Source organism: Oryctolagus cuniculus, chromosome 6 (assembly GCF_964237555.1).
Source record: "Oryctolagus cuniculus chromosome 6, mOryCun1.1, whole genome shotgun sequence".
In the NCBI taxonomy this organism is placed as follows: Eukaryota; Metazoa; Chordata; class Mammalia; order Lagomorpha; family Leporidae; genus Oryctolagus; species Oryctolagus cuniculus.
Window position 1 is genome coordinate 76,265,193 of NC_091437.1, and position 25,835 is coordinate 76,291,027.

At 43.8% G+C, this 25,835-nt stretch overlaps 1 protein-coding gene across 1 annotated transcript in view; it reads right to left on the reverse strand.

The window, feature by feature from the left end:
• PXDNL (peroxidasin like) overlaps positions 1-23,503 on the reverse strand; it is a 519,551-nt gene extending 496,048 nt beyond the window's left edge. The window contains exon 1 of the mRNA XM_002710472.5: positions 23,041-23,503. Within this exon, the coding sequence (XP_002710518.3) occupies positions 23,041-23,204 (164 nt within the window). The 5' untranslated portion in view covers positions 23,205-23,503. The remainder of the gene's footprint in view (positions 1-23,040) is intronic.
• Positions 23,504-25,835: the final 2,332 nt, after the last annotated feature.

The window sequence follows — 25,835 nt, forward strand, 5'->3', positions numbered from 1 at the left end:
TAAATTCATTCTAACTTATTATAACATGTCTGAACAAGACCTAGTTTTATGCACTATGAAGGATTAAGACATCAATTTGCAAAGACCCCTTCTCATAGCAAGATAAATAGTGTTAAAATCAAAGCAAGAACAAACATGAAGTTGATGGTGAAGTTTGGGTGGGAGAATGGTGAAATTATGAAAAGTTTATAGGGACAACATGCCAAATAAATCAGCAGTTTACAAATCGCTAACTCATTTTAGGAAGATGCAGGATGGGGGCCAGCACTTTGGCATAACAAGTTAAGCCTCTGCCTGCAGCATCTGCATCCCATTTGGGTATGGCTTTGAGTCCCAGCTCCTCCACTTGAGATCCACTCCCTGCTAATAGCCTGGGAAAGCAGTGGAAGATGGCCCAAGTCCTTGGGCTCCTGCACCCACATGGGAGACCTGGAAGAACTTCTTGATCCTGGGTTCAGATCAGCCCAGCTCCACTGTTGAGGCCACTTGAGGAGTGAACCAGCTGATGGAACACCCCTCCCTCTGTCTCTCCCTCTCATGGTCTGTAACTCTAATTCTCAAATAAATAAATAAATCTAAATAAAATAAAATAAATTTTAAAAAATTTTAAAAGAGGATAATGTTAGTAAAATGGTGCCATCTTATCTGGGGTGCCATCTTAAGCCCCAGATGCCATCTTGGGCTCCAACCCTGTCGCCATCTTATACAATAAGCTTCTATCCTAAGGCCAGCCTGGCTTACTAGAAGTCTGGTAACCAAATGGCCCAACCACAAACGTGAGCTCCACCCCAACTCTAACGGGATTTGCTGCTCCCACTTTCTTATATATAACACCTGTTCTCCCAGTACAGCCTGCTGTTCTCTCATGCACAGGTAGGCAGCCTGTCGGGTTTCCCCCACCCGACAATAATCCTTTTCCCTTACTCTGGTGTTTGGTGTATTTTGTGGTGGCCTTTCAGGTACAGGGTGATGTTGAATATGAAGCCATACTGGCAGATCATCACATCAATTTGCAAGGAAAATGTTAATCTTATTTATTCCCTAATTGAAGAGGGTCAACTGTTAACAATCGAAACACTAGTCAATGCCATAGACATCTCATTGGATTCAGTTTATGCTTTTGTTTGTTTGTTTGTTTGATTTTATTTGTTGTTTAAAGTTAGGGACAGAGACAGAGAGTGAGATCTTCCATCTCTTGGTTCAATCTCCAAATGACCACAATAGGGCTAATATGAAGCCAAAAGCCAGGAATTCCTTTTGGCTTTCCCATGTGGGTGGCAAGGACCCAACAACTTGGGTCATTTTCTGTGCCCTTTCCAGGCACATTAGCAGGAAGCTAGATCAGAAGCGGAGCAGCCAGGACTTGAACCAACATTCCCATGTGGGATGCTGGCATCAAAAGTAGGATCTCTGTCCTTAATGTGTTGTACTATGTGAATTAATGGTATAACAGTATTCAAACAGTACTTTATACTTTGTGTTTCTGTGTGGGTGCAAACTGTTGAAATCTTTACTCAGTATATACTAAATTGATCTTCTGTATATAAAGATAACTGAAAATGAATCTTGATGTGAATGGGATTGGAGAGGGAGTGGGACATGGGATGGTTGCGGGTGGGAGGGAGGTTATGGGGGGAAAAACTGCTATAATCCGAAAGTTGTACTTTGGAAATTTATATTTATTAAATAAAAGTTAAAAAAAAAAAGCTGCAGCTTAAACACAAGCCCCCAGGTTACACAATTCTTTTTTTTTTTTTTTTTTTTTTTTTTTTACAGGCAGAGTTAGACAGTGAGAGAGACAGAGAGAAAGGTCTTCCTTTTTCCATTGGTTCACTCCCCAAATGGCCGCTATGGCCGATCCGAAGGCAGGAGCCAGGTGCTTCCTCCTGGTCTCCCATGCGGGTGCAGGGGCCCAAGCACTTGGGCCATCCTCCACTGCCTTCCCGGGCCACAGCAGAGAGCTGGACTGGAAGAGGAGCAACCGGGACAGAATCTGGTGCCCCAACCGGGATTAGAACCTGGGGTGCCGGTGCCGCAGGCGGAGGATTAGCCTAGTGAGTCGCGGCGCCAGCCACAATTCTATCTTAAAAATTAAGGTGGAGGGGTCGGTGCTTGGTATAGTGTGTTAAGCCTCTGCCTGCAGCTCCAGCATTCCATCTGGGCGCCGGTTCGAGTCCTGGCTGCTTTGCTTCTAATCCAGCTCTCTGTTAATGTGCCTGGGAAAGCAGCAGAAGACAGCCCAAGTGCTTGGGAACCTGCACCCACATGGAGACCTGGAAGAAGCTCCTAGCTCCTGGTTTTGGCCTAGTTCAGCCTCAGCCATTATAGCCATTTGGGGAGTGAACTAGTGAATGGAAGATCTCTCCTCTCCCTTTCTCTCTCTCTCTCTCTCACTCTTTCTCTCTCTCTCTCTTCCCCCACCACCCTCTCTGTATCTCTGCCTTTCAAATAAATAAATAAATCTTTAAAAACCAAATAACGTGGAGAAAACTTCCTATTTGATGGATGCTGAAACTATTGCACCCAGATCAGCTATAGACTAGAACAATGTTTCAGAAGAAATTTTAAACAAGTGATCAAGATCATGAAGCTTTTCCTTGTAACAGGAGATAAAATAAGACTTTATCAGTATGATCCTGAAGACAAAGCACAATCAAAGCAAGGGCTACCAAGAGATGGAAGAGGTACAGTCAAGGCAAGAGCAGATGGGTCAAAAGCAAAGGTCATGGCAACAGTTTTTGAGCTGCTCAAAGCATTTTGTATGTTGCTTTTCTGGAGAGCCAAACAATGGCATGTGCCTAATAAGTGAGTATTTTGAGAAAGTTTGTCAAGACGTTAGTAGAAAAAATGCTCAGAAAAGCTGCACCAGAAAGTCCTTCCCCACCACGACAATCCTGCTCATTCCTCTTATCAAACAAGGCCAATTTTGTGAGTATTTTCATGTGAAATCATTAGGCATCCACCTTAGAGTCCCTATTTGGCTCCTTCTGACTTCTTTTTGCTTCTTGACATGAAAAAAATCTTTCAAGGACATCCAGTTTTCTTCTGTTAATAATGTAAGATAGGCTGCACTGACATGGCTAAGTTCTCAAGACCTTCAGTTCCTTAACGTAGACTAAATGGCTGCCACCATTACATACAAAAATATATTGAATTTGGTGGAGTTATGTCGAGAGATAACATTTACATTGTTTTATTTATTTTTTTAAATATTTATTTATATTTGAAAGGCAGAGATACAGAGAGGCAGAGAGAAAGTCTTCCATCTGCTAGTTCACTCCCCAAATGGCCTCAAAGCCAGGAGCCAGAAGATTCTTCAGGGTCTCCCACATGGGTGCAGGGGCCCAAAGACTTGAGCCATCTTCTACTGCTTTCCCAGGCCATAGCAGAGAGCTGGATTGGAAGTAGAGCAGCCGGGATTTGAACTGGCACCCATATGGGATGCCAGTGCTGCAGGCAGCAGCTTTACCCACTAGGCCACAGTGCCGGCCCCAAAATTGTTTTATTTTTATCTTTTAATTCCATTTTCCCACATGCTTTTGGGGTTCCTGTACCTGGATAAAGGGTTTCTCCTGTTATCTTCCTTCTTTCACAGGACTCACACACGCTTTGGTAGGCTTGATCTCAGTCTTCAGCTTCTTATGGAATTTATTCATGTTCTGCCCTCTTGTTCTTACTGCAAGGCAGAGCTCAGAGTACTCACTGACCAAATATTTGTTGAATAAATTGTCCCACACAAGAATATTGACAGATGCTTCTCAATCTCTTATCATATTTATTGAGTTACACCAAATAAGCTGTCTAACATATGCTCACTCTTTTACAGCATGTTAAATAAAGGAAAGAATTTCAGTCTAGGAGGCACAGCTTCTAGCCAACTTCTTCAAGATTTGCTGCATATGATGTAGCCAAGATCACTCAACAACAACTTTCTGGAGTTCACACAACCTTACTCCAGAAAATGTAGCTTGTAGATAGAAAACTTACTTTAGTATCTTCTGAGTGGGCTGCATATGTCAGAGAATTTCCCTACTGAGCACTCCCTCTGTACTCAATTTAAGAAGCAGGACCATCAGAGATTAAATATTAATAAAGCAAATTGACTTAAAGAACAAGTACAGCTCATTTGGATCTGCTGATAGTTCAGACAATAAACAATATCCAGAAATTTAAGCTGAGAAATTCAGTGTTGCCTAATTATGGGTACAGTTTCTACTTGGGTCAACAGAATCAGGACAGATTTAAAATTAGTATAGATCTGTAGGAGATCAATTGAAATTTGACTCCGGTTTCATTTGCCAAGAATTCTTGAGCCATAAGGAGTTGGTGCCCCAGACCTAGTAGGTATCACGCAGCTGTACATACTCCTAGCATGAGGATGAGAAGTGCTTTGTAATGCTCACCATGATGTATGCACAGGCTGATATGCTCATAACTCCTGCACAGTGTGGAAGAAACTTCTGCATGTTGCTGAGTCCAGTAACACTTAATGACCTTCCTAACAGAGAATGAAGTAGTTCAGAATAGATGTCCTCAGGGTAGAAACAGACAACAGCAATTGAAGAGTTTATCGTAGCTGGATGCTTTGCCTGGACTTCAGAGCGTTCACATCCCTGTAAAACTGGGCAGAGGTCACTCCAGGAGCCACGAGACAACATAGGGTACTTTGAATTCCAATGTTACCTATGCATGCCTTTTTAAAACTAAACCATATAGAAATACTGGTATTTCTAGTATGCAGCAGAGAGAAATTCCATAGGGAATAGGAATTTTGAACTAATAATCCGATAGATGAGTTTCTACTGTATCTGAAACCATGAAACGACTCTTGGTGTGTTTGGTAAGGCTAGAAGTAATCTCAATGGAAAGGAATTGGTCAAAAGGAATGGAAGTTTTTTTAAAAAAAAGATTTATTTATTCATTTGAAAGTCAGTTACAGAGAGGCAGAGGCAGAGGGAGAGAGATCTTTCATCCACTGGTTCATTCTCCAAATGGCCACAACAGCTGGAGCTATACAGATCCAAAGCCAAGAGCCAGGAGCTTCTTCCCAGTCTCCCACATGGACGCAGGGGACCAAGTACCTGGGCCATCTTCCATTGCTTTCCCAGGCCATAGCAGAGAGCTGGATTGGAAGTGGAGTAGCTAGGACTTGAATCGGCACCCGTATGGGATGCCGGCACTGCAGGTGGTGGCTTTACCTGCTACTCCACAGTGCAGGCCCCGAAATGGAAATATTTTAAATCAATGGTGCTCACATGATATTTCTTAGATTTAGAAGCTAAATTCTTGAAATTTCAAAGTAAAGATGAAACATTCTCTTATGGAAGATACAGACTGTGATTAACTTTACTGTCTCTCAAAAAAAAAAAAAAACTGTAAAATAAATGGAAGTTAGCATGCATCTGTTGATAGAATAGGAATGATACAAGTATCCAGAAATCTCTGCTCAACATTCTCTTAGTTTAGCAAATTGTAAAGTCTGATGAAACAAAAAACTTTAAAAGGCTCTCCATTTTTCTAGCAAGAAGTGGACATATTTGATAAAGAATTTTACTTTCTCTGTTGGCACTTGAGAAGACATTTCAATGAGACATCACTTTCATATTTGTTAATGTGTGAAAAATCCTTGTAAAACTATCAAGGAACAAAATTGCATATGCTACCAGTCAAAATCTAATTATTTCCCCTTGACAAATCGTGCTTTTTTATTGTTTTTGTGAATTCTTAACCAGATCAGCATAATATACTCATCCTAGAATCTCATTCATAGATTCTGTGGGCTTTGTTCACATTTGTTATAAGGGCAATGTAGAATCATTGTAAGGAGCAAAATAACCTTAGGGCTTTCAACAGTTCATAAACATTAAATAGAAAATATGACAGTCAGAGAGCCTCGTTGATGTACTCCTCTTATTATAGTCAATCTTAGCATCCTCCATCTCTTTTACATGGTGTCGCTCCTAATTGCATCAACATTACACGGAACAAATGCAATTTGCATCTTGTAATAAAAGACAAAGAAATGCCTGAACACACGATAAACAGCATGCTCATTCATCAGAGGTACACTTATTAGGAGGCAAAGACTTTTTACTCTATAGTTAGAAATCATCATTCTACACAGCTTCCCTTCACAGTGTCGCTGTAAATTTCACAATGTAGGATGATCATGAAAAATATAAATAATATGCTAATACCTAAAACAATTGAAGAACAAAGTGATTCATTTAATCCCTCTTTTTATTAGGAAAAATTATACTACTATGAAAATTAAATATATTTAAATATAAAAATGTGTGCATATCTATTTCATTTATTGAAATAATTATTTTATTATTTATTTTATTTATTTGAAACATGCAGAGACAGGCAGGCAGACAAGATCTGCCATTCACTGGTTAATTTCCCAAATGCCTGCAACAGCAAAGATTGGGCCAAGCCAAAGCCAGAAACCAGAAACTATCCAGTTTTCCCACATGGGTGGAAGACACCTAAGTACATGAGCCATCATCTGCTGCCTCCCAGGGTGCACATCAGCAAGAAACTGGAATGGAGAGCAGAGCTGGGGCTCAAACCCAGGCACTCTATTATGTAACAACGATACCCCAAGTGACAACTCACCTGATGCACCAAACACTGCTTATTGAAATACTTATATTGCCTAAGAAGGCAATGTTTCTAGGGTCACAAGATTATATATAAAGAACCGAGACAATATCAGTGATTGCACATTTCTTCCAGGTAAATGACCTCCAGAAATCCTGGCTCATCATCACAATCCTTAGAAGTATAAAATATTTGAGATGGAAGAAGCTGCTTCTCATATGCACTTCATGACTGCACTTCACATTTTGTAAAGCTTGCTCCCCCTCTAACTCCAGAAGCTACTATTTGGGCTTTATTATCAACAATATAAGGCTGGCTGTTTGCACCAACAAAGGACTTGAATGAAATTAACAGCATGGTTCATCAGCTAATTCTTGAGGGCAGGCACATTTGAAAGCTTAATTCAAAGGAATAAAATAGGATGTCATTATTATTCTGAATGATATGACAATTATTAATAATAAATGTGTGTAAATTGGCTAATGAGTTTGAGGACCAGGAAATATTGCTCTGCTGGAGCTAGGAATGACAATATCCTCCCCCAGAATGTGTGGCTGGGAAGGAAAGTTCTTTGTTGGGGAGGAGAGGCAGATGCATTGGTCACCACTGGGTTGTTCCTGGAACAGCCTTCAGAGTGGAAGAGACAATGATCACTCCATCTTGGGCATAAAGTGAAGAAACCAGGAGTAGAAACATAGAAATAGGGGCTGGCACTATGCTGCAGCAGGTTAAAGTGCTGGCATCTCATATGGGCAGTGGTTCGAGTCCCAGCTGTTCCACTTCTGATCCAGCGCCCTGCTGATGTGCCTAGGAAAGCAGCAGAGGATGTCCCAAGTCCTTGGGCCCCTGCCGCTCACATGGGATTCCTGGATGAAGCTCCTGGCTCCTGGCTTCAGATTGGCCCAGCTCTGGCTGCTGTGATCAGCAGATGGAAGACCTCTCTCTTTCCCCCTCTTTCTCTTTCTCTCTGTCTCTAGCTCTCTCTGTAACTCCGTCTTTCAAATAAATAAAATACATCCTTTTGTAAAATGTAGAAACAGAGATGCATGTGCACTTTGAATCCTTTGGAGCATCATTAGTATGAGTTGTTTCACAAACTTAGGTGTCTTCAGAGTGAGAAGTCCGGTGTCTCCCACTTGGGGCTCCCCACCCTGCCCTAAAGTTCAATACTCCTGCCCCAGAGGTCAGTACAGTCAGCTGCTACAAGCAACCTCTTTGGTCTTTTCCTGCTGTTTCTCCTCACAGCTGCTCTGGACAGTCCAGGGAACTCAGAGCTCACAGTCCTGTAGATGGTGGGCCCAGGGTCGAGGATGGTCTCTTGGCCTCACTTTAGCTTTTCAGAAAAGGACAATCCCATTGTCACATTATTGATCTCAGCTAAGGATTCCCAAATTCGGGCTGGCCAGGCTGCAGGTCTCAGAGGCTCAAGCTTCCATCCTACACTTCATGCATTCCATGGTTCTCAATACTCCTCACAGGCTGAGTCAAGGGAGCTCTGGCATACTCTACCTCTTGTGTCCAGAATTTGTGTCCCTCCTTCATCCCTGGGAATGCTCACCCCTAGTGCACTCCCTCCACCCCCTTCAAAAGGCCCCATTTCTCTGGCCATAGTAATATCTGCCAATCTTCTTAAGGTGACCACATTTAATGCCTCCCCTCTTCCCTGTTCTGTAAGACAATTTCTAGAGTCTCAATCGTCACAGGACAAGACCATGAGGGTGGCCTGTGGTTTTCCTCATTATTGTACCCAATATATGTATATATGAGAATACTTCAAAAAGTTCTAGAGGGGCAAACATATGCTACCATCCCACACTGGAGTGGTGGGAACAATATTCAGGTCCACCTTTTTTTAAAGATTGATTTATTTTATTAGAGAGAGAGGGAGAGATCTTCTATCTGCTGAAGCCAGGAACCTGGAACTCCATCCAGGTTTCCCACACGAATGCAGGGGCCCAAGCATTTGGACCATCTTCCTGTGTTTTCTCAGGAACATTAGCAGGGATCTGGATCAGAAGTGGAACAACCAGGACTTGAACCAACGTCCATATGGGATTCCAGCATTGAAGACAATGGCTTAACCCATTGTATGACAACGTTGGCTCTCAGCTCCACTTCTGACTCCAGTTTTCTGTTAATGCATACCCTAGAGAGCAAGGTGATGGCTCAAGTAAATGAGTTCTTGTCACCCAAGTTGGAGACCTGGATTGAGTTCCTAGCTCCCTGTCAGCATTTTGGGGAATGAAATAAGCAGATGGGAGCCCTCTCTCTATCTCTCTCTCTCTGTATCCCTTCTCCTTTTCTTCTCTCTCTCTCTCTTTCAAAAAACAATATGAAAAAATGAACTCATGAAAAGATGGAATTCAAAGACACTTATCTTGAGTGCAAAAAATACATATATTTTTATACCTATATATTTATAAATGTATATGTAAACTACATACATAAATTTTATATACATATATCTGTGTATTATGTCACTCATGATGATGCTTTAGGTCACTCGAAATCAAAGATTCATCTTTGACTTATATGCGAGTGCGCTTCTGCAAGTTCATGGGAAATGGAATTAAAAGACAATGCGACTTTTCCATGAACTTTTCACATTGTATAGTCAATATTTCTAGAAAAGATCTGTCCTTCTCAGACTGGCTACCAGGGAGGTCAGATTCAGTTTTTCTCTTCCTGGGGAAAGACAGCTGTTGAGTTTATCAAGCACAGACAATGAGCAAGACTGAGATTAGGCAAGATGTAGGTGTTTAGGCCAAGCAACAACCAGTACCCAGCAGTGCCAGGGAAGCTACTGGGCATAGTTTTCATTTTATAGATTAAGAAAAAGAAAAAGGAAAACCCAGAGGCTTTGGGGCTTGGATGATTTGCTCAAGGTCACTTTGTTAGAATCAGAAGACAGGTACATATTCTGACTCGTGGCCTCCCATGATGTCATGCATGGGCAATTTAAAATGCCACATGAAAATAAATCACTCAAAAGAAACCATGGGCAGTATCTTCTATTTTGCATGCTGTCTGCCCCCATATAAACTCCATACCAGATTAGAATAGCAAAAGACTTATCTTTACAAGATAAATCCATCCGAGGTGTATCTTTTAGAAAGAAGAGCATGCAAATAATAGAGTTTGGAGTTTAAAAGGAAAAACAAATATTGGGAAATTAATGCAAACTTTACATTCAGTCACTTTAAAAATTAATTATAATAAATGCTATTATTGCTTTAAATATAATATGTTTGTAAAATATTTTTCTAATAGGTTTTTCTCACTACTTTTCAGTTCCAGGGAAGTTTACAGCATTAATTTAAAATGCAACAAGACTCATCATGAACAGTCCAAAATAAATGCTTGTTTTTTTTTTTCAAAATAACTCCAATGTATTGAAATCTATGAGCTTATTGAAGGATAATTAAATGTACTATTTTTAAGAGAAAAGAGAACAAAATAGTTTAATTAGACATAAACATGAGAACAACCTGCAAGTGAATTTTCTTTCATGCTAATTTGTACTAATTTTTTTTGGACAAACTCAGTTTTGAAAGAAAACATTATGTGTAGACAACTTTCTGGGGCAAGAGTAAGAGAAAGAAGAATCTTTCTCAAGCACATCTGTACTCAAATCACTAATATGGTATTGGTCAGCCACTGAGTGATTTGTGAGGCACAGTTTGCCTTAGACCCCAAAGAATGAATATTCAAAGAAACACTAAACTACTCTAAAAACTGCCTTGGTTTTTTTAAGATTTATTTATTCATTTGAAAGAGGGATAGAGAGGGAGAGACAGAGAGATCTCCCATCCACAAGTTCATTCACCAATTGGCTGCAGCAGCCCATGCTAGTCGAAGCTAAAGCCAGGAGCCCTGGAGCTCCATCCAGGTCTCTACGTGGGTAGCAAGCACCCATGCACTTGGACCAGGCCATTGTCTGCTGCCTTACCAGATGCATCACCAGGGAGCTGGATCAGAAGCAGAGCAGCCAGGACTCTAACCAATCATCGATATGGCATACCCGTATTACAAGTGGTGGTTTAACGTCCTGTGCTACATCTCTGGCCCTGAACCTTGAAATTCCTAACTTGTTTGCTGTTCTTTTGGTGGAATACCAAATGGTTTTCTTTAATTTTTTATTTATTTGAGAGGCAGACAGAGAGAAACTCTCATTCACTCCTCAAATGCTGACCAAAGCCAAGATCCAGAAACTCAGTTCAGGTCTCTCACATAGATGTCAGGCATTCAGTCATTTCTGCCTCCCAGGGTCTGCATTAGCGCGAAGCTCGAGTCAGGAGCAGGAGCCCAGAATCACAGCAGGCCCTCCGATGTGAGACCCAAGTATCTTACCCACAGGCAACATGCCTGCCCCCAACTCTGAAACTGAGGGCTACCTGCTCTGATGCATTGTATACCCACTCCAGGAGTACTGGTTTCCTTGCACCATGAGCCTACCTCTGCAAACACCAATGCTGGGTTCATACCTCTCCTGTACTCAAGAGGTGGCAGCTCCAAAGTGATTGACTTCCCGGCTTCTCCTTCCTCCTTGTTTCTGGGTACCTGCCAGATCTCCAGGGCTTTCTGATCTTTTCTAGACCACTGCACTGCCCCTCCTTGGAGTCCTCCTGTTGTTGTTGTTGTTGTTGTTTTAATCTCTAAAATTCCAGGCTCTACAGCTGTTGTGTGTACAAAAACAAAACCTGAAGATTTTCCTTCCCCACCCGTGTCTCCCCAGGGAAAGATGAAAAGAGCACTTTCCTGCAGCACAGATCTCAGGGTCTTGATAAAGACAAACCAGGAATTGGGGGAAAAAAATCACTCACCGTTTACAAGCTGTGGCTTTAACCTGTATTGAACTCTGCTCAACACTGTGCCATCCCTGGATGGGGCACCTAGGAACTGCCCCTGTTCCACAACCAGCAGACATGTGGAGGACTGTCTTCCTTCCTGTTGCACAAAGCTGCTCCCTAAACTCTAGTGAGGGCAGTGAGGCCAGACCAAGATGTGAGCAGGACGGCCATGATATCAAAATCAGCGCGAAAAACCAATTCAGTGGATTAGCACCTGCAGGGCCCAAGATCTCACTCCCTGTATTCCTCACATCCTACAAAAACTTTAGTCTGAGGAAAAACAGTGAACTGATTGTTGAACATTAAATTTTCATTACAGGCACTTACAGTCTTAGTAAAGACGTGCCAAGGGTGTGAGCTTTCCTAGTGCTTTCTCAACAATAGTGATTTCTTTTTTAACTTCAAGAGACATTAGATGATAATTTTTGAGAAACCTTTGTACACACCATTTTTATACTCTGCCTTGTTAAAAAAAAAAAAAAAAAAAAAAACAGAAATTTCTAGAATGGACCATTTCCACCACCCAGCTGTAATAAATACAGTAATATGAATACTAAGAGGAGGAGTTAATATATAAGCAGTCCCAGGCACATGGTAATCACTGATTTACAAATGAGGACACTGACGCCAAGAAGTTGAAATTCCTTGGGCAAGGACAGACAGCCAATAAATTGTGAAAGAGAGCTCAATAGCAGAGTCTAGCCCAGGGATCCGGGATGCTCACTACCAGGTTTTGCTGCCTCTCATGCCTCTCAGCTACCTCTCTAAGCTTACCCTTGTTCAAATTCTTAAGAAAACAGGTGTTTTGCTTTTGCATTTATTTTTACTTTTATTAGACAGAGAGAGTTATAGACAGTGAGAGAGAGACAGAGAAAAAGCTCTTCCTTCTGTTGGTTCACCCCCCAAATGGCCGCCACGGCCCCCGTGCTGCGCCAATCCGAAGCCAGGAGCTAGGTGCTTCCTCCTGGTCTCCCATGTGGTGCAGGGCCCAAGCACCTGAGCCATCCTCCACTGCCTTCCCGGGCCACAGCAGAGAGCTGTACTGGAAGAGGAGCAACTAGTACCCAGCACCCCGACTGGGACTAGAACCCAGGGTGCCGGCGCCGCAGGCGGAGGATTAGCTAAGTGAGCCACGGCACCGGCCAGCACTTGCTAAGATTCTTGCACACAGAAACACGGATAAATCATGCAGATGTCTCTGATGGCATTTATTCTAAGTGTGAGTAGGGTCCCATTCACAACCGCGTGGTCCAGATTGGTCAAGACCGTGGGTGAGAGATCCATCCCAATGACACAGACGTGTCGCGCAATCACTCAGGGCGGCACCCTTGACAAACAACTGCTCTGGGCTCGAAGGTCATCCCACAAAAAGCCCTTCTGCAATGGTGAGAGACCCCACACGCAGAGGGGACAGCTTCTGCTGCCCTGGCCAGATCTTATTTCAGTCTATTGAAGGAAGAAAAATACAGAAGATTTGCAAAACCTGCTTATCCTTCCAGTCCAGGCCACTTTACACGTAAAGTGTTCATATAGATTCTGTTTTGTAGGATTTGCTTCCTACTCTCCCTATTCATATCGGTACTAACCTTTTCCTACTTTACCGGATAATGGCAAAGGGAAACTCAACAGTGGATACTAAATCCTTCAGCATTAGTAGTTATCAGAGCTGTTCCTAGATAGCAGATTTCTTTGTATGGGCTCTACTCTGGTAAAAACTAGGACGTTCCAGCTGAGTAGGAGTCAGCAGAAGCATGTAAATCTGCTGATGTCACACCTAGACGGAAAAAAATTTTCTTGCCACAGAACTTCATCTGTCTTCTTTTGTGTTCTGAAAGTCCAAGGAGACTAATATTAAAAGAAAAGGTCTGGTCAGAAACAAAGCAAGGACAAAAATGAAAAACAAATGATTTAGAACACCGATTTTTATCTTCTCTGAACTAAGAATAGCATCTTTGAAATACCTTTCTGGCAAGTGCAAGATTTAACTAAATAAAATAATGATTACTATGGCTATTATTGAGAAGTTCAGAAGTGTTATAATAATAATTGGGGTCCTGCACTGTAGCACAGCAGGTTAAGCTGTCATTTGTGACACTGGCATCCCAAATGAGCACTGGTTTAAGTCCCAGCTGCCCCACTTCTGATCCAGCTCCCTGCTAATTTGCCTAGGGAAGCAGCAGAAGATGGGTCCCTTGCACCCACGTTGGGGACCTGGTTGGAGGGCCAGGCCTGGCCCGGCCCAGCCCTGGCTGTTGCAGGCATTTGGGTAGTGTATCTGCAAATAGAAGATCACTCTCTCTCTGTCTCTCTCTCCCTCCTCCCTCCTTCTCCCTCTCTCCGTAATTCTGTCTTTCAAATAAATAAGTAAATCTTTAAAAAAAAATAATAATCCTCCATGGCACAGTTTTCCTTGGATGGCTCTGTGACAGTTGTAAGGAGTCCCCTGAGACTGGGGAATAATCCCTGCTTGGTGGCTGCCTTTCACCGACTTGGAACAATTCAGAAGTCAGTTCTAAACATTGTCAAAGCCTTCCAACTCTGCTAGTGTTTAGAAGTGGCCAAAACACAGGCCATAGCAAAGTCTGCCTGTCTCTGACAAGGCAGGGTGAGCCAGGCAGGAAACAGGTCCAGGTGGAAAGGCATTTCTTGATCCAGGTGTTTAACATTGACTTCTGCACTGAGCAGCCACGTCAAGTGCAAAGCAGGCACCCCCAACCTCCAGTCAGAGGAACAGAGATCTCCCTAGACTTCTCCCTCGGGGCACCCCCTCCACCCACCACCCTCACAGCATTACAGGATTAAGCATTGCATCAGCACTCACGTATTTCATGTCTGTTTGTCAGAATTCTTGGCACTTCATTCTCTTTTCTCCCTTACCTCATTTTCCCCAGAGATGTCTTTGGGATCTGTTTTCCTTTTCATGCCTGCAGACCATGCCACACATCCTCCCAGAGAGTTGACGAGGCCCATGGACCAGGCAGTGGGAAGGCTCTCAGCTGAGGGCAGCTCAGTACAGGCAATAAACTCTGTTCAATGCAGTGCCTGCAGCCCTCTTACCATGATGGCCTGCTGTAGGCCATAGCTAAGACACCACTTGGGACAGCCACCTTTCTTATGGAGTGCCTGGGTTGGAGACCCAGTTCTATCTAAATTCCAGCTTCCTGGGATGTGCACCCTGGGGGGCAACAGGTGATGGCTCCAATAGCTGAGTCCCTGCCACCTCCATGAGAGACCTGTACTAAGTTCCTGGTTCTCTTTTCCAGGCTGTTGTAGGCATTTGGGGGAGTGAACCAGCAGAGAGAAGATATTTCTCTCTCTCTCTCTTTCTTTCTCTGTATGTATGTCTGCTTCTGTCTTTGCCGTTCAGGTAAATATTTTTTTTAAAAGATTTATTTATTTATCTAAAAGGCAGAAATACAAACAGAAAGAGAGAGAGAGAGAAAGGAGAGACAAAGAGAGAGAAACATTCCATCTGCTGTTCACTCCCCAAATGGCTACAATGACTGGGGCTGGGCCAAGCCAAAGCCAGGAGCCAGCAGCTTCTTCTGGGTCTCCCGTGTGGGTGCAGGGGCCCAAGCACTTGGGCCAGCCTCCACTGCTCTCCCAGACGCATTAGTAGGGAGCTGAATCAGAAGTGGAACAGCTGGGACTCGAACTGGCACCCATGTGGGATGCTGGCACCACAGGCAGAGGCTTAACTTGCTATGCCATGGTGCCAGCCCTAAAGTAAATAAATTTAAAAATTACAAAAGCAAAAAAAGAATCCAGGCCTGCCCTGCATATATAAAACCTTCAAAGGGGGAAAGTCTTGCTCCCTCCCAAAGTCCACTGTGCACTGAGTGGGGATGGTTCCTACAGTCAATATGCTTGACGTGGGAGGGCCCTACGAGTTCATTTAAAAGATGTCTATCTTCTTTGCCCTGGAGCGATTCAATCTGTCAGGAACACAGGTTCATAACTCTAATACTGTGTGGCACGTCCCCTGATTCTGATAAGACAGGAAAGGCATTTCACGACAGCTGGGAGTGAGAGGAGACAAGCAGGACAAGCCAGAGCAGGCCAAGTACGGGAAAGGAGGGCATGATGGCCTTCCAGGCGGGAAGAGCAGTGTGCATAAACCCATTAGGCTTCCCGTATCTCTAGGCTTTCTGCTGCGCCTGCACAAACCACAACCTGCTCCCATGGAGTTTCTGGATCAGAGGCTGACTCTAGTAAGTACTAACATAACATGCTGGTTCAGTCCTATTCCGCTGAAGAGCATGACATTCCTGTAAGATGAATGAATGACTTCCATTGGAGAGCGAGCTGACCTAACCCCAGAGCAGATCACAGCAAATGGCAGGCCCTGGAAAGCTGCTGGGGAATCGATATTCAGGGCCTATAGGGTTTCTGCAAACCATGCATGCAGGCAGCTGTCTCTCCCAATTACTCATGGGGCTCACGTTCCAGGTGGCCAGAGTGGGAGAATCTGAAGACACGTCTTTACTCCTGCAAATCATTTGCACAAAAGATTATGGATGTCTATTACATCTAAACATTAGCACTCTGTGGCATTTGGGGTTAAATGAAGGCTTTTGGTTCTGTTTGTTTAAGAAAATATGACGTTCAGAGACTAAGGAAAATTTAACTACCTTTAGCTGGAACCATGTTCAAGGTGGTTTTTTTTTTTTTTTTTTTCATTTTAAAATCTAAAGATAAAACAATAAGATTTGCATAGTGTCTGCCTCTCTGGTTTTGTTTATTACTCAGATAAAGAATCACTGGAGAGGATCAACAAAATCCTCTAAACTAGGAGTGGTCCAGAAGCCTCTTGGGGTGCCTGCACCCTGTCTCGGGGTGCCAGGATAAGAGAGCCCTGTCCTCTTCAGATCTAGCTCCCTACTAATGCAGACCAGACCCTGGGAGGCTACAGCTCATAGCTCAGCTCCTTGGGCCCCTGCACCCATGTGGGAGACCCAGATGTAACTCCCAGCTCCTGGCTTCCACCTGGCCCAGCCCTGGCTGTTGTGGGCATTTGGGGAATGAAGCAGTGGGTGGGAGAGCTCTCTGTCTTTGTCTCTCTCTCTGTGGCCTTTCAAAGAAAGAAAGAAATCAATAATAGTAACTTAAAAAAAAAAAGTCTCCAGAGATGGGCATTGTGGTTCAGTGGGTTAAACTGCCCCTTGGGACACCCACACGACATAGTCCATGTCAGAGCACCCGTCTGAGTCCTCACTACTCCACTTCTGATCCAGCTCCCTGCCAACAGGCAGCAGACGATGGCCCAAGTACTTGGACCCCTACCATCCACGTAGGAGATGAGGATGGAGCTCCTGTGGGGTCTGGCGCTAATCCTGATGTTCTGGGCATTTGGGGAGAGAACAAGTAGAGGATCAATCTCTCTCTCTTCCTCTCTCTCTGCCTTTCAAATGCATAAATAAATAAGTCTTTTTTAAAAAATGTTCTGAAGCCGGCATCATGGTATAGTGTGTAAAGTCACTACCTGCAACACCAGATCCAATATAGGGGTCAATTCGTGTTCTGCTTTGGATCCAGCTCCCTTTTAATGGCCTGGGAAAATCAGCAGAAGATGGCCCAAGTACTTAGGTTCCTGTCACCAGAGTTACAGAGAGAGAGGGAGAAAGAGAGAGAGACATCTTCCATCTGTGGTTCACTCCGAAAATGTCCGCCACAGCCAGCCAGTGCTGGGCTAAGCTGAAGCTAGGAGTCAGGAGCTTCTCTGGGTCTCCCAAGTGGGTAGCAGGAGCCCAAGCACTTGGGCCATCCTCCACTGCTTTCTCCAGTGCATTAACAGGGAGCTGGATCAGAAGTGGAGCAGCTGGGACATGAACCAGTGCCGATATAGGATGCCAGCATCACAGTCGGCGGCTCTCCCTGCTATGCCACATCACTGGCCCCATAATCTCTCTCTCTCCCTCCTTCCCTCCTATTGCTGCAATTCCCCCAAAAGCCATTTTCCCAGCATGCTTCCATTTACCTCACTTAGAGAACCTACAGTAGGGACTGAAACACAGAGTTTAGTTTAGAAATCACTAATTGATTTCAGTTACTTAATCAGGGTATACCATCTAAGTATGGCCATTGGAGGAAATCCTGACACCACCTACACAGATCCCGGCATCTCTGAATGCCCAAACCAGTTCTCCTGACACTTGAGGTTTACAGGAGAATCAGCACAATGAATTCATTGACCTCCCAAATCAATTCTCCTACACATTTGCTTCTTGAAGGATGACTCTCAAATCTCAAGAGCAGGTCGCACCCTGGGCAGCAGTGCCATTAGCCCCTGGCCTTTACCCTCCTTCCCGTTGCCCTGGCCTCTCTTCACTGTCCTTGCGTCCATTCTGCTTGGACATCATCAGCACTCACCTTGCCTTCCTCTCAGAATGGCCTCGCCCAGCCCCTCTCACAGCATGGTGCTAGCCTGAATCATGAGGGCAGGGAGGTGACCGACAGTGAGCTCCCCAGAGTAGGGCTGTGTGCTCCAGGAGTCAGTCTGCCTGGACAGATCAAGGAGGCAATTAAGTAGGAAATGCAATCCAGCACTTAGCTCCACTTCTCCCACCCCACCCCCAGGTCAACCACTGGGTAGGCTGGACTCCTTACACTTCACTTCAATAAAGTCCAACACATGGAAAGGTCCAGAGGGGTCAGGCCTGTTCTCTACTCTTAAATGATAATTTAAAGCCAGGAAGTTATGTCAGTCAGAAAAAAATTCTGTTTCAAAGGTCAAATAACCTCTGAGGGTTAAATTAGAAAAAAAAAAAAAACAAAACAAAAAAAAAAACAGCTGGAATGGAAATGGCTAAGAGCTGAAGGAACCTTATTTTTTTCTTGAACAAGATGAAACTTTTATCCTCCAGATACATCTTTTTCCCAACAGCTGGTCAGTTTCCCATCCCCCTCCCCCATCTTTTCTCTACAGTTATTTTAATGATTGTTATTTGGAGGGTAAGGCAAGTTTTCTATATATAAGAAATATCTTTAAATTTTTTTTATCTTTTATTTAATGAATATAAATTTCCTTAAATTTAATGTTTAGAATTTCACACTGTACATACTTTTGTATTGTCTTTTTTTTGGGGGGAAAAGTCTCCACCATTGAAATAGCCCTAAGCTTACAGATCTTTGTCCTGTAATCTATATGGTCTTCCAAGTTCAGTTTTTCAATCGTGTAGACCATCTGCCTCTCCATCTTCCCACTCCTGAAATTCCAAGACGACCACATTTCTTAACCTTAGGGAACTAAGATTTGGGAGTTGCAGCCTAAGGATCTTTAGATAAAATGGATTCAGTTACAGGTTTGGTTTTTTTTTTTTTTTGACAGGTAGAGTGGACAGTGAGAGAGAGAGAGACAGAGAGAAAGGTCTTCCTTTTGCCATTGGTTCACCCTCCAATGGCCACCGCAGCCGGCGCGCTGAGGCTGGCGCACCGCGCTGATCCGATGGCAGGAGCCAGGTGCTTCTCCTGGTCTCCCATGGGGTGCAGGGCCCAAGCACTTGGGCCATCCTCCACTGCACTCCCTGGCCACAGCAGAGAGCTGGCCTGGAAGAGGGACAACTGGGACAGAATCTGGCGCCCCAACCGGGACTAGAACCTGGTGTGCCGGCGCCGCAAGGCGGAGGATTAGCCTAGTGAGCCGCGGCGCCGGCAGATTCAGTTACAGTTAACCTAAGCACTACTGCTTCTGATATTTGAACAGGCTCCCCAAAGAGGTTGTGTTCATCACTAGAAACTGTTTGGAAATGCTAATTCTGCAGTTTGCTTACTAACATACACAGTGAGGAGGTGGCTGTTAAGACACTCGTGTCCCATACGGAGTCCCTGAGTTCAACACAGGGTCTGGCCTCTGACTCCAGCTTCCTGCTGATTCAGGGAGGCAGCAGTGATGGCTCAAGTGATTGGGTCCCTGCCACCCATGTGGGAGACCTGGACTGTGTTCTTGGCTCCTAGTTATGCCCCTGCCTAGTCCTAACCACTGCAGGCATTTGGGGAGTCAGACATTTGGGAATGTGTTCTCTTTCTCTCTCTCTCTCCTCAAATAAATAATTTTTTAAAATAAATAAGTAAAATAGTGTGAAGAACGAGAGTTTCTAAATGGTACCAGGCCATTTGGGAAATGACATTGGTTTTGAAAGCATAGTGATATCATTTCAGATGAAATCTAATTAAACATTGGGGGAATAGTTTTGCATTTTTCTAAACTTACAACTCGGATCAACGTCAATAATCAATCTTAAAAGATAGTGAAGTTTTATTATCTATTAGGGTATTTCAAAAAGGTCATGAAAAATGGAATAAAATATGTTTATTTTAGTATCAAAAAATTGAAATCCATGCAATTTTTTCACAAAACTCATTTTCCATGAACTTCTAAAAATATTTATTTTATTTATTTGAAAGGCAAAGTTACAGAGAGAGAAAGAAATCCTCTATTCACTGGTTCACTTCCTAAATGGCCTCAATGATTGGGGCTGGATCTGACCAAAGCCAAGAGCCTGGAACTCCATCTAGGTCTCCCACCTGGGTGACAGGGGCTCAAGTACTTGGGTCATCTTCCACTGCTTTCCCAGGTGCATTGGCAGGGAGCTGGATCGGAAGTGGAGTAGCCAGGACTCAAACTGGCACCCATATAGGATACCAGCATTTTAGGTGGCAGCTTATCGCACTGTACCACAATGCCAGCCACTCCATGAATTTTTAAGACCTGCCACATTCATGGGTTCCAAAAAATTTTGCGCCAAAATAAGCCTATTTTTTAATTCCACTTTCCATGAACTTTTCAAAGTACCCAGTACGGCTGAGGAAAATATTTTCTGTATGCTCATTAAAAATTTTCAAAATATGTAAAGACAAAAAGGATCAAGGAAGTTGAAACAAAAATAGTCTAATCCGCATTTTCTAAGCACTAAGACAACAACAGTGCTAAGTTTAATGCTACTGGCCGGCGCCGCGGCTCACTAGGCTAATCCTCCACCTTGCGGCGCCAGCACACCAGGTTCTAGTCCCAGTCGGGGCGCCAGATTCTGTCCCGGTTGCCCCTCTTCCAGGCCAGCTCTCTGCTGTGGCCAGGGAGTGCAGTGGAGGATGGCCCAAGTGCTTGGGCCCTGCACCCCATGGGAGACCAGGAGAAGCACCTGGCTCCTGCCATCGGATCAGCGCGGTGCTGAACCAGCGGCAAAAGAAGACCTTTCTCTCTGTCTCTCTCTCTCTCTCACTGTCCACTCTGCCTGTCAAAAAAAAAAAAAAAAGTTTAATGCTACTGATATTGTTTCTGTGTCTTGATGATAACATACATGGAAGTGTGATTGAACAAAAACCACTGATTCTGCTCTTAGGGAGACATTCAAGTATTTGCTTTTTGAAGGTTGATGGGTTTTTTCCTTTCCAGAATTGTTTTAATCAGGTCAGTCACAGTTTTTTCATGATACTGCTTACTTCAAAAATATAATTGTATGACAACAGTTTTAGCCCAAAAGGAGATAAGGATCATAATTCTTTTTAAAGATATTACAGGCATTTCTCAACTTTCATAGCATTTCTTTCGTACAGGTCACCAACTGAAGGTACTAAGCTAAAAGCAACCTGCAAATATTCATGGTAGGACTTGGATATTTCTGCCTTTGGTTCTTTAAAACTTAATTAGCTGAGAATATTTAAAAGTGAGAGAATTTCAGCTGTAACTTCCATATTTCTTGAAAAATATGACAAGATCATTAATAATGGATCCCAATTCCCACAAGCCCCAATTAGCTAAGTAGCTGGCTATGCCATGAGCAAGAGGCACCTGCACCGTCCCCCACGCTCCCAGCCATCCCCACACTCCAGGATGGAGGCTGGTTGCTATCCACCATTCTCCTCACATGCTAGTTTGTCTTTCTTCCACATTACTTGCTTCAAATTACTTTGGAAGCCTGGTTCCTGGAGGTATTTAAGTTTGTAACTCTTGTCCTTCATCATTGATGCAGTAATAGCCAAAATTTCCACTGTGTTTACCAGGGCTACACAGTTTTTCATTTAAAAATACATGAACTCATTTAACCTTCAAATTAATCTGTAGAGTGAACATTACTGGCACTCCCATTTTACAGGTTAGGAAACTGAGACACCAAGAAGTTGGGAACCCAGCAAAGGTAACACACATCTCATATGTGGTGGCACCAGACTCACACGCAGGCCTCTGGCTCCAAGCCGGAGAACCCAACCATTCAGCTTTCATGCACACACAGTGGAAGTCTCCTTAGGATCACATGGGCACTGGCCACACAGTGCTGCTCATGGCCTTCTTTGAAACACTTAGACAGCAAACTCTGGGTTTGTGATCAGATGCTGGATAGCATCTAACCCAGGGGCACCTGACTAGCCAGACCACCCTTTCCCCACAGCTCTGCTGCCATCTGCCAGGAGGTGGTCCTCGCAAGATGAGGCTTCTGTGTCTGAAAACACCTCTAGAGCTGGGCTCCGAGTAGCTGCACAGCCACAAGCAATGGCTCCCGCTGCAAGAATGTGTCTTTTTCATTTTTACCCTAAGACTTACTTTGATAATAGCACAGGTATAAAATTAACAAAACACTTTACCAACGTTGAAAACCCATGGAGCACTTCTGCCATTCTACACAATGACCATCCATTTGGACTTTTCATTACCCAACCAAATCCTTTCCTGATTACAACTGGAAAACAGACAGTGATGACCTTAAATATTTGTATCTCCAAATTCTCAGAGCTTTAGGCTATTTCCCTTTGCCCAAGAATAGACATGAAACACGAAAGCAGTCGTCTTCCAGGAACAGCACGCCCTCTTCCTACACTTCATCATGGCACAGGAACCCCTTGAGTCTGCGTGATCTTTTGGCATTCATCCTTTTCTTTTCTTGTGGCATAAAGCTTGTAAATTAGAATAAAGATTTCTCCCTCCCATCGAGTTATCATCTTGTAGCTAGTATCTAATTTAATCTAAGATCAATTAATTGGTACAGGTTCATTATCTCTATCCAAAAGACAAGGAGGTAAGATAGGACCTCAGATATGACGACTCTTAAGTTGGGGGTTATTCTACCATCCCATAATGTCTGTGGATGCTGGTCCATCAGAGTAGTTGCACAGCAAAGCCTTTAAGCACTCAGGGCTCCACACATTCATTTGCCAGTCTGTTTGCTTCAAGTCCGTCCTAGGAGACACACACAACGCTCACCCAACAATTCACCAGTGCATAACCAATTGGAACCACACTCTGAAGTTAAATTCATTCTTTCCAAATGGAACAGACAAGTGCTGACTCAGTCGAGTCCCAAAGAACTGGGAGAAGAGAATAGGAAGGAATAAATCAGGAATCTGTGCAGAAAAATGACTGAAGGAGGAATGAAGATGACAATTCTCAAGGATAAGTTCTGGAACATATTGGCAGACAGCATCATTGTTCACACCTTCTAGTAGACCCACGAAGTTGTTTGAGAAGGGAAAAAGCTCTTGCAAATACACAAGCAGAGACAGCACCAGGAATCCTAAGCCTAAAGGACACTCAGTCCCAGCAGAAGCCATGGAGGTCTTCTGAACGGGGATTGGGGAGTCTGTGTGAACTTACAGGACTGTGGTCTGCTGTGCTGCCTGAGGAATGTGGTCCAGCATCAAGTGCATGCAGCGGACGGTGCTCTTAAAGCAAAGGCACCGGCTGGGGCAGGGCAGCCCCTGCAGGCACCGGGCAGCCAGGAGAAAGCAGGTGGCCAAGCAGAGCAGTCTGGGCTCCATGGCTCCATCCACCGCAGGCAGGCAGAGCAGCAGGCAGGAGCAGCAGCAACTGCTGCAGCAGCCCCAGCAGCGACCGTGGTGGTGGTGGTCGCTGCTGGCTGAATCAAGCTTGGGAGCAGTGGCTGAGAGCCGCTCCCAGGGAAGAGGCACCCCCTGGCCAATCCAGGAGGAGGGAGATCACATTACAGGGCTGAGGGCAAGGGGCGGCTCTGGGAGGCACTGGACTCCCAGGAACTGGGAAGAGAAGCTTGGCAGTGCGAAAACCTCTTTAGGCAGACGCAGGCAAATAAACACACACTTTGCCAAAGTTGTTTCCATTGCACATTTTATGTAAGCTCCAGCCTCTTAGCCCCTAGCTGTCCTTTTGAAGCTCAAGTTGATTAATTATTTATTGAATTCCTGCAGAACAGCTTTTCTTGTTTCTTTCTTTTTTTTCTAATCTGGTAAAATTACCAAATCCTAAAGGGCAGGCAGAGTTCTCATCAGTTGATTTGGACACACATATTCTGTCGTTAGTCCAAACTATGCTTGCAAATCAGGGTTTCATTGCCTTCTTTGTGTTCTACTCCTCAGTCGGGTGTAATTAACAGTGGCTACTTCTTGACATCCTTCTTTAACATTGAAAGTTCAAAACTGCATGCCTGAAATCACAAACTCACACTTAAAAAGGAGGCAACCTTTGCACAATCATGTGTTAGGACAAGGGATCTTCACAAAGTTCATAGAAAATGTCTATTATGAAAAACTACACATGGTTTCAAAGAATCTTTGCACCAAAATAAACTTATCTTGTAACACCACTTTCCATGAATTTCTTATCAGCAGTCCGAAGCAGCCATGTTGTGCCCAGGTTGGTGGACCCTCCTTGGGGACATGTGTGCAAACTAGCAGACTTCAATAAGCACCCCTTGAGGTTAAACCCCTACTTTTTGGTTATTCTCTAAGTTTGCATTCTTAAAAATATTTTTTGGTTTTAGACTGAAGTTTTTGGCCAGTGCAGCGGCTCAACAGGCTAATCCTCTACCTGCGGCGCCGGCACACCGGGTTCTAATCCCGGTCGGAGAGCCGCATTCTGTCCCAGTTGCTCCTCTTCCAGGCCAGCTCTCTGTTATGGCCCGGGAGTGCAGTGGAGGATGGCCCAAGTCCTTGGGTCCTGCACCCGCATGGGAGACCAGGAGAAGCACCTGGCTCCTGGCTTTGGATCAGCCGGAGCAGCCACTGGGGGGTGAACCAACGGAAAAAAGAAGACCTTTCTCTCTGTCTCTCTCACTGTCCACTCTGCCTGTCAAAAAAAAAAAAAAAAAAAAAAAAAAAAAGTCTGAAGTTTTCAAACACATCTATTTTTAAAATATAAAAAATTGAAAACAAATTAAAACTTGGTTGGTCAATCTCAGATGGTCAATCTCAGTTGGTCAATCTCAGATGGACCAGGAGACTCGTCTATTGAGCGAGGAGTTAGTTTTGTCAACTTCTATCAACTTTATGAGGAAAAATAAACTCATCCTTCTCTCTGAAGTATTTTTTTTCCAATCCCTTTACATTTTACTGTAGGTGAATACTGCCCTCTTTTGGCAAAATGTTTGTATTTAAATATGTGATGGAGGAGGAGAATTAAAAATTTTTTTTAATTTGAAGAAATTATTCTCCATGAACTAGAATGATTTTAAAATAAAATTTAAAGGATCCTTGACATTGTTCAGACATCTTAGGTTACCAATACACCAAGAACACAAATTTCTTGTTACTCTCCCCTCAGAATTTCCGTGCTGGTGCCAGTGTCTGTGAGTTGGAAGATGAAGATTAGATCTGATCTGCAGGTTTGTCTTCTTTTACAGCTTAAAAGATAAGAAATGTATTCACAAAATATTTTTCTAGAAGTAAAGGTGCCAATTTTCCCATTTCAGAAACTTAAGCTGATGTTGAGAGAGAAAAAAAAATTCACCCAATATCAACTGGGAATACAGAGCCAGTAACTCTAAGGCACAAATCACCATACCCATGTGTGATGCACCCACGAGTGACTGTGGGTCCCCTTGGAGAGGGCCTCGGGACAACCCATCATCTGGAACCAATCCCGAGTGCTCGACGCAATACGAACAGTGTCTTTATGAATGAGTCCATGGGGAAATTAGTAAGATGGACACAAGAGTTCAAAAGGGAGGTTCGGAGGGAAGCCAAACATGGAAGGCTGGTACCACTTCAGCTGTTGCCCAACCAAGTGACATTAACTCGAAGCACTGGGAGTAGCAGGGACAGGAAGAAGAAAGGGACCTTTTCTGCATGGAGTCTCTGTTGGGAGATCTCCTGTGGAAAGCCACAATGGTTACCTTAAGCACGAACTTGAAATAAACTTCCCTCCCCTGCAAAGAATGCAAGGTCAACTGCTCATTTAAAACCTGCCATGGGGATACAGGGAGGAAAATCTCCCTCGAGATGTGGTTATCTCCAAAGTAGACTGCTTATGGGTTTTCAGGCTTCTCCACCTGGATGCTCCAAAACTCTGGAAGCCCAGGATGTACAGTCATGAGCTGGAACTGCCCCTGGAAGAAAACCCTCAGGTCTCTAATAATTTCCACAAAGCTCTACAAGACAGCCTGGTCAAAACCCACAAAATACAGAGAAAGTTACGAA